The sequence below is a fragment of the Macrobrachium nipponense genome, chromosome 6 (assembly GCF_015104395.2).
Source record: "Macrobrachium nipponense isolate FS-2020 chromosome 6, ASM1510439v2, whole genome shotgun sequence".
NCBI lineage: Eukaryota > Metazoa > Arthropoda > Malacostraca > Decapoda > Palaemonidae > Macrobrachium > Macrobrachium nipponense.
The window spans coordinates 108,381,773-108,391,772 of record NC_061108.1 but is presented as its reverse complement, the minus strand read 5'-3'; the positions used below and the strand labels follow the sequence as shown (position 1 = coordinate 108,391,772).

At 38.3% G+C, this 10,000-nt stretch overlaps 1 protein-coding gene across 1 annotated transcript in view; it reads right to left on the bottom strand.

The window, feature by feature from the left end:
- The window catches only part of LOC135216377 (glutamate receptor ionotropic, delta-1-like), a 76,370-nt gene that overhangs the window by 14,740 nt on the left and 51,630 nt on the right, over positions 1-10,000 (bottom strand). Inside the window, exons 5-6 of the mRNA XM_064251643.1 lie at positions 1,846-1,980; positions 1,040-1,226 (exon numbers count right to left, since the gene is read on the bottom strand). Coding sequence (XP_064107713.1) covers positions 1,040-1,226; positions 1,846-1,980 — 322 coding nt within the window. The remainder of the gene's footprint in view (positions 1-1,039; positions 1,227-1,845; positions 1,981-10,000) is intronic.

The following is a 10,000-nucleotide window of genomic DNA, read 5'->3' as shown; positions in this document are numbered from 1 at the left end:
TTCCATAAGAAATGTGTAAGATTCCTGGCAGAAAAAAAGAAAATGCTCTATGCATATATTTGTTCTACCTTACTTTATCAGTCGATAAAGCGATGTTTGCTACTTGATGGCTGATGTGTTCATAAATATGTTAGCGTGGACTACTCAAGTCATAACCTCTCCCTTATCATGTGATGGACGAATGACTTTCATTGATTACTGACAAGAAGAGTCCTTACCAATAAAGAAAGAAAAAAGGGCCTTGAGAAAGGCCAATTCCTTTGCAGTCAGCTATAGAATAAATCTCAACTTTGTATTGTTGAGTTAGGTCTTTAATCAAACTTCGGAAATAGTTTGACGGTCTTGGTTTTATTATGCCTCAGTTTGCTGAGCTGACTTTATCATTAAGTGTTCAATGTAGTTATGTGCGCCGGGAAACGGGTGATATAAACCTGAGTCTACATTACGATGATAAAAGTCATTTAGGATGAAACGCTCAGAAAAGGAGGATGGAGGGGGAAGTAAAAGTAATTTTTTTATGCATGACATTTTCAATTTATAAAATAGAAAATGCATGAATTTGACCTTGATAACAAGTTATGATTAAGAATTGTTTCCAGTGTCACCGTTGTAAGATAGAAACAAGTCAAGTATGCACCGAAGTTTCTTCGACGCAGTCGAGTTTTCTGCACGGCGTATAATCTTTTGGTGGTCTCGGTATAATGCTATATGAACGGTGGCCCGGTGATGCCCTGTCCTATATCGTTGCCAGACGCACGATTATGGCTAACTTTAACCTTGAAAAAAAATTTGAGGCTAGAGGGCAGCAATTTGATATGTTTGATGATTGGAGGGTGGATGATCAACATACCAATTTGCAGCCCTCTAGCCTCAGTAGTTTTTCAGATCTGAGGGCGGACAGACAAAACCATCTCAAGAGTTTTCTTTTACAGAAAAGTAAAAAGAGGCATCTTTCTTCATCCCGTTTTCCAAGATTGGATATCCACTGAATAGATGACCTTCGTGCTACTGTAGAATTAAAAGAAGACGATTCGTTTACCTCATCCCAGCTTTCAACAGGGAGAATGTTGATGGTGAAGTTGAGAATAGAAGCCAGAGTCTCCAGCATGATGTAATCCCTTCCAGTGTAGGCTCCTGAGAGGCTGCTTTCTCCCGTGACCTCCTCCATTGACATGAAGTAGGGCATAAAAGGCCAGCAGGTCACGTTCATGTATGATCCGAAGAAGCTGGATAAGGAGAAGGAAATAAAGAAAAAGGAGAATGATGTCACCGATTAAAAGATCAGATACGTGCATCGTTGGTAGTCTTTGTGTTATCTTAGAATTAGTCCAGCCGAGATATTAAGTGTCTGTTTAACGATTTCTTGTAAAATACTTTACACTACTGTTCGTAGAGTATAGATAATGCTAAAGCACGTTTGCTTTTCTTATTGTTTTCATTCCTGCGTTTGTCTACTTATCTATTATCCAGCTTTTCTTGTTACTAAAATAAAAGGAACCACTTAAACTTCAAAATATTTGTCTGCCACTTCCAGAAGCATTTAATTGAAGCAAATAAAATTACTCCTAGCAATTTTATTTAATACAATATCGATATAAGTAAAAACTTTCTGTGCCAAACCTAAACATGAAATTTCAAAAATGGTAAAAAAAAATATATCCCAAATACACTTCAAATTATACATCGATGATATAAGTGCAACCTTGCTAAGAAACAACTAGAAAATATGCCACCGAATTCGGCTTAAATATTCCCTGGAATCAACTGAAATATCAGAATCAGTGCCTCCAAAGCTCCATTCCAGGCATAAGTACAAGTAATCAAAAGTGTATTACCAATACTCACTTTGAATATTTTTCTGGGAACATCTGGTATATCGAAGAGTGCTTTAATCCACTCGTCGGTGTCCATGTAGCAACTTGTACTATATTTTCGCCTGGTCGATAAGGCAGATATGCTATCACATCAGCCTTCTTCAGCCTGAAAATAGGAAACCTAATTGATTGAGGAATTTGCTAATTAATGCATAAGAATCACACATTGCATACATATATGTATGTATATGTGTATATATATATATATATATATATATATATATATATATATATATGTATATGAATATTATATATATATACATATATATACACATACTGAGAAATCACAAAAATTGCTTGTGATTTTATTTATTAGTTGAAATCACAGGAAACGCTTGAAAAGAAACAGCAGAGTGGAAAGTACTTTCGTGTATTTAAGACACTTTTGTGCCCCGAAGATGTGTTAAGTATAAGAAAGTGCTTGGCACTCTGTCGTTTCTTTCAAGCTTTCCCTGTGGATTCAGATAATGTGTGTATATATATATATATATATATATATATATATATATATATATATATATATATATATAAGTCATATCACATTACCGTGATTCATATACATACATCGAGCTACAATGTCCTTTAATATCTAATTCGCTCTACCTCGCAATTAATATATTTTCATATATGCTTAACCGAAGGGGAATTTTTTTTCACGATAATAGATTTGCCTGTACCTGGGCGCGAATGCAGGAGACATTCAAATTCAGGCACGTCAGTGAAGCTCTACCACCCCACCACCGCGAGAGGCCCAAAAGTTTAAGTCGTTTCACACCCTCAAATACCTCACGCGCCAGGTATTCGTTGGTTTTGGAGACATCAACCCACCTCGACTCCGAAGGGGAATTTTTTTCACGATAATAGATTTGCCTGTACCTGGGCGCGAACGCAGGAGACATTCAAATCCAGGCACGATATTAAAGGACAATGTAGCTCGATATATATATATATATATATATATATATATATATATATATAATATATATGCATGTATGAGTGTATGTGTAAGAATGTATGAATGTATATAAGGGGAAAGAGAGAGAGAGAGAGAGAGAGAGACACTCAAAATGGGAGATGGTACTTCTCATTTACCACTGTCTTGTGATGAATTATTTACGGCTGCTGTAAACACTAAGTTCGATAATGCCAGGATGTTATTTCCGCTCACTTATACTAAATTATATATATATATATATATATATATATATATATATATATATATATATATATATATATATATATATATAATTTATATTTAGAAGTGAGCGGAAATAACAGATCCTGGCATTATCGAATACGAGTATATATAATTTAGTATAAGTGAGCGGAAATAACATCCTGGCATTATCGAACTTAGTGTGTTTACAGCAGCCTTATTCATCACAAGACAGGGGGTAAATGAGAAGTACCATCTCCCTTTTTGAGTGTCTCTCTCTCTCTCTCTCTCTCTCGTCTCTCTCTCTCTCTCTCTTCTCTCTCTCTCTCCCCCCCTTATATTCATTCATACATTCTTTTATATAATATATATATATATATATATATATATATATATATATATATATATATATATACAGATAGATAGAGATAGAGAGAGAGAGAGAGAGAGAGTAGTATATTACGCACAAGAAACAAGAAAGGAAAGAGAGAAACGGTTAAGTATAGGGAACTACGGAAAGACAACAAAACAAGCAAGACCACATGATAGGCGATTGGGGCTTCCCATTCAATAGTGTCCTATGATGAATTATTTAGTGCTAAACACGCTAAGTTCAATAATGCTAGGATCTTTCATTTCACCTAATTCGTAGCAAGAATTTACTTAAACAAATTTGCTCCAATCCACCAGCTATCATGATCACAGACTTCTTTAGGAATGTCTAATTTGCTGCTCTAATATTAAATAATTATTATTCGATATCCTCATCAGATGAACTTGGCTTCCTACACTCACCTGCAACCGGACTTGAAAATTAACTATAAAGAAAATCAAAATAATTTGGAAAAAATATTTTCCCAAGAAATTTCAGGCAATTTTTCTCAGGTCCTTGTTTAAAGAAAAATAAATAAAAATCAGAACTTTCAGTTTATATTTTCCAGCAGACTGCCCATGAACGTTGAAGTATTCATTTATAGTAATAAGTACTCATCGCAAGCATATCATTGTTCCATCTGCGTCTCTCATAAAACTTAGTACAAGGATAGATATAATCTAGGGTGTTGAAACATATGTCTATTAATCCTATCCTTTTTGATGTCCCAAACGTGACAATGAAATTCTTTATTTAAATTAATATGGAAATAATAAACTAGAAATACGTAAGTGAATTGAAACAACATTCTAAATTCAAACATGAATGTAAAAATGTCCAAATAAAACACAAAATGATTCTAAAAAGATTATTAATGAAGTGTCTACTGTGTCTTCAATAAATAGACACTTTCTTTCAAGGAACCAACAGATAAATCGCCCTTCATCACCTCCTACCATAAGGATCAAGATAGAACCTCATGAGCCCATACTTTGCCGGGCAGAGAATATATCAAGAAACAAAAGATCGACGCACGATCATTCTACCCAAAGGACTAATTTTACCGACTAGAATTATGTTCGTTTATAACGCAGGTACCTGGTGCAATTTAGCACTCTTCGGTGATATACTGATGGCACTCTTTCACTTGTGACACATTCATTAGCATTTCAAATGACCGCCCTAAAAATAGTTGCAATACAAAATAACAGAAAATGTGTTGTACACAAAGATGGGTACTGCAGTAATCCAGAATACACCATATACTTTGTCGGTTTTTCTTACGTGGTAAGTTATTCTTTTGTTTGAAATCTGTATTTTACACCACTCTTATCAGAATTAATGTTTGATTGAAACTAGGTACACTAAGATTTTATCTCTCTATAACAGGTGCTTATAAAGTACTTTGGAACGATAGTTATGGATTTACAAAGTTTCAGAAGTTTATTATTTTACACTAAGGTGAAGGATATGCACATACGGGAGACTATATATTATATCTCCATATTCAATCTAGCAAACATATATTTTCGAGGTATCATTGTTAGTGTTCACTGTATACCGGAACATAGGGTGTAGAGGTTAATTGTGAAACCAGTTAATTCAAATAAGTTTTATGTCATACCGAGTCTACTCGATGATTCTACAAAAATTCACACACCAAAAAAGGAAAAAGAAGAGCTACAGATCAATAAGTGAAATGCTTTGTCACGTGAAGCTGATTTCAAAACTTTATCTCTCAAGATCACAAATGGGATCTTCAATGTCCAGTGGATAAATCTGCTTCTAGTATAGTTCCAGTCCTGATGCTCAGTTTGGCACCCTTGTATAACTTCCCACTTTAGTGAACAGAGTTATATAGTTATCTGAATTCTATCTGAGATTCACTTGGTGTTGCTGGTCCTTCAACGAATACATCAGAATATCAGTAGCGGTATAGGTTTTCTCCTATTCGGTTCCCTCATACTGTTTCACTACGAGGATCTGCTTGGGACGCTCGTCCAACTCTGCCTTCAACATGTTCCGAGTAGCTTGGTAACACGAGCTGTTACCCACGTGTATATGCTTCTTTTTCATTAATTGTCCTCTTATTTCCCATAGAGAAGCTGGCCAAAAATGTGACACCCAGAAGCACTTATTGGTTGGCAAGGGGGAAATCAGCCTGGGCATGTTGACAAGAGTAGAGGAAAAGACCCCATATAGACTCAACTTTTCTAGCCCCGCCCCCCACCCCCACCCCCCAAGGGGCGTGGCTAACCCCCCACCTCCCCCCCTCCTGATTGGCTCATGTACGTACGTGAGGCCTAAAAAGGGGGCGGGGCAACCCCCAAAACCCACAAAAGGGGTGTGGCCACCCTGGACATATAGACTCCACTTGTCTGGGGGGTGTGGCCACCCTGACCCCATATAGACTCCACTCTCTGGGGGCGTGGCCACCCCTGATACAAATTGACTCCATTTGTATTATAAGCTCCATGTACGTACATGAGCTCATAATTGACTCCATATGTATGTAATTATTACGGGTACAATTGATAGCTTTCATATGTACGTACATGAAAACTCATAATTGACTCATTTTGTTTCTACAGCTCCATGTACGTACATGAGCTCATATTAGGGGGGCGTGGCCTCCCCTAACCCCAAATCGACTCACTTTTCTACCCCTGTGACGTCACATAACTATAAGGGAATAAAACCATCCTTTCAACCCTCCTACTATTCTGGGGGGGCGTGGACCCCCCCCCCCCCCACCCCTGACCCCACCAAATTAACCTCCATTTGTCTACAAGCTCATGTACGTACATGGGCTCATTATTAGGGGGCGTGGCCTCCCCTAACCCAAATCGACTCCACTTTTCTACCCCTGTGACGTCACATAACTATAAGGGAATATAAAAACCATCCTTTCAACCCTCCACTATTCGGGGGGCGTGGACACCCCTGACCCCAACATAATTGACTCCATTTGTCTAACAAGCTCATGTACGTACATGAGCTCATATTAGGGGGGCGTGGCCTCCCCTAACTCCAAATCGACTCCACCTTTCCTACCCCCTGTGACGTCACGTAACTCTAAGGGAATAAAACCATTCTTTCAACCCCTGACATACCCCCTGTGCGTCACATAACTCTCCGGGTGGGAATAAAAACCGACATTTCAAGCCCTCACCCCAAATTGACTCCCACCTTTCCTATCCCTGTGACGTACGTAACTCTCCGGGAATAAAAAACCAACATTTCAACCCCCTCAACCACAAATTGACTCCACTAATTTCTACCCTGTGAGGTCACGTAACTCTCTGGGAATAAAACCACCTTCTTTCAACCCTGACCCCAAATTGACTCCAACCTTTCCTACCCCCTGTGACGTCACGTAACTCTACGGGAATAAAAACCAAACATTTCAACCCCTCACCCCAAATTGACTCCACTATTCTGCCACTGTGACGTCACGTAACTCTCTGGGAATAAAACCATTTCTTTCAACCCCCGACCCCAAATTGACTCCACCTCCTACCCCCTGTGACGTCACGGTAACTCTCCGGGAAAAAAAAACCAACATTTCAACCCTCACCCCAAATTGACTCCACTATTCTACCCCTGTGACGTCATAACTCTCTGAGAATAAAACCATTCTTTCAACCCCTGACCCCAAATTGACTCCACCTTTCCTACCCCCTGTGACGTCACATAACTCTCCGGGAATAAAAACCAACATTTCAACCCCCACCCCAAATTGACTCCACTTTTCTACCCCTGTGATGTCACGTAACTCTACGGGAATAAAACTTGACCCCACCCCGACCCCAAATAGACTCAGTTCACTGTTTTTTGCGACTCATGTCCCCTTTAATTGTTTTCAAAGTAACCGGGACGTTTACCTCATCCTCCTCCTATAAAACTCTAAATTTATATATGCACATTGCGAATATATCTCTCTCCCTCCTCCCTCCCTCCCTCCCTCCCTCCCTCCCTCTCCCCTCTCTCTCTAGCCGTTACATTTTGTTTTATATATATATACACAGCTGCTTAGATATTCAGAGTATCATGATAAAAGGATATTTGGCGACTGACTTCATCCACAATGTGATATCTCCCCCAACCCCCAAAACCATATCAGAGTCAATGTTATCTGATGATGAATCACGCACACACACACACATATGAAGAAACGAGAACCTTATCGCCATATTTGCCCAGCTTGACTTCACGCCAACGTGAAATTTTATTTTTCATAGAATTTGAGTCATAATCTAGGTGGCAACAACAAGGACAAAGGTACACATTTCAATTTTGTTTATTTATTATACCGAGTTTGGAAAGAGGTTGAAAAATCAAATTACAGACGGAATTGTTATTTTATATTTATAACCAATCCTAAATACAGGGGAATGAATTAATATTCCATACAAATACATACATTAGAAAAAAACTGTACAAACACGAACGCGATAATATGCGCATTCGCTTTTTCAAAAACAATATCTTCAAACGAAACATACTACGGCTACTATATATTTTCTAACCTGTTCCTTCACATCACAGCCCTTAGTATATACCACAAACATCTTCTCCAGCACTTTCCCGACCGTGTATCGAAGACGACGACGTTCATCTAACACCTCAAAGCTTTTAAATTTAGCTAACAAGTTTTTCACTAACTTGTACGAAGAGGATTGATGAAGCCATGGCGAGAGTTCACGTCTTGATGTGACAATCCTTCAAGTCATCCCACACATGACTCATTTTATCAAAATCAGTATCACGTGACTAAACAGCTCCGATATCATTGTTCTAAAATGTTAATAAGCCACCCACACACTCGCCATCGGGTTGTTTTCGCATGTCCCGCCCTCACCTTCCCACCCCTCCTCCTCCTCCTCCTTCCTCCTCCTCCTTCTTCCTCCTCCTCCTCCTTTTTCCCCATATTTCGCCACGTTTCGATTTGCTTTTTAATGGCTATATTCCTTAACATCCAATCTTTAACCCCCGCCTATTTCAATGAAGTAGCGATAATTCGAAATATTATCAACGTGGGTTTTTTTTATTCCCTTGAAATTCTCGAGCTATATCTAAAATATTATAACCTGCGAGCGGATGAGTTAAATCTCCTTCTTCATTCCATTCAAACCGTGTTAGAATCTTGTAAGTGCTTAACAAAAGCCGTAACGTATGACTTTTGGGGTTCTTTAAAAAATATTGGAATAATACCTGTTAAATCGGGATTGCTCTTTTTGCGAGTCATGTCCCCTTTAATTGTTTTCAATGTAATGGGGGCGTTTACCACCTCCTCCCCTCCAGTCACTGCACCTACATTTTCTATAGGAGGGGGAGGGGGAGGAGGAGGAGGAGGTCCCGTGAGCGATATAGCCGGCATAGGTGGTTTTGGATATTAAGGGAGACGTGTCCGCTACTACTAACAGCTGCCGTATCCAACTTGCCAGTACCCTCTAGGTTATTATATCACCACACAAAACCTCTTTTCTATTCATTAACCTCTTCATAGGTAATGGCAGGGATAACGTAAAACTCCTTCATTTTCAATTAAAAAGACTCCCTACCAAACTCGCAGCAATAGGCAATAAAACCGATAGAATAGTCCTCCCTTTACGACTTTTCAGTATATTTTTCTTCTTAGATATGGACGTTGTTTTCAAGGACACAAGATGAATTTCTCGTCTACAATTTCTTAAGTGTTTAATAAACTTCTTATCTTGAGTTAGATTACCACAAAGAAAATTTCTAAAAATTTCCGAGAGAGTGGACACCAAACCACCGTTTAAGATGGGAATAATAACTTACTTCTTTCACGGTGATAAACCAGAGATGAATAAAATAAATTTTTGTTTTTATTTTACGTATTAAAGGTTGCTTACGGTTCATATCCGTACAATTTGAGATTCATCAACCCAGGAATTGAATTGACTCGGATAACCTTTCCAATGAACGTAATATTGAGTTTTATTATCTTTCCTCCTCCTTCCCAGAATAGTGATATCATACGTTTCTGGTAGATTTGTGCGAATTAATTCTTCACGATAAAATACGCCCTTTATTTCTTCACCCGCTAAATCTTCAAGAAGTATACGACCGGATTTTGCCTTGTATCCACTTTTCGGATTTTAAAATTTCCAGAGTATTTTGAATTGTATATCCCCTCCTAAAAATTGCGTTGCGACGCTCATCGGCAATACGTACAACGTCTCCAACATTCAAGAGCGAAATGGCAGGAGGATTAACGAGAACAGCCTTTTTATACATGCTCGAGAATTGACGTTCAATGTCATCTCTATCCGTTAATGCGTGAACTCTTGCGGGGTGCGACCCAAACTTCTATGGGGGTATGATTATAACTCTGAACAATGTCGCGCAAGACGTTAATGTATTTTAAGGTATTCTTATGTGTGAGATATCTATATATACGACCCTTAATAGTCCTTATGACTCTTTCAGCTATAGAGGATTTTATTTCTCTCGAATAAACGCTATATAATTTTATATTTTACTATCTAGATATTCTCTGACGTGTTTGTTATAATATTCCCTACCCTCATCGCTATTCAAACGTGAAATTCCCAAAATTCGGTAGATTCG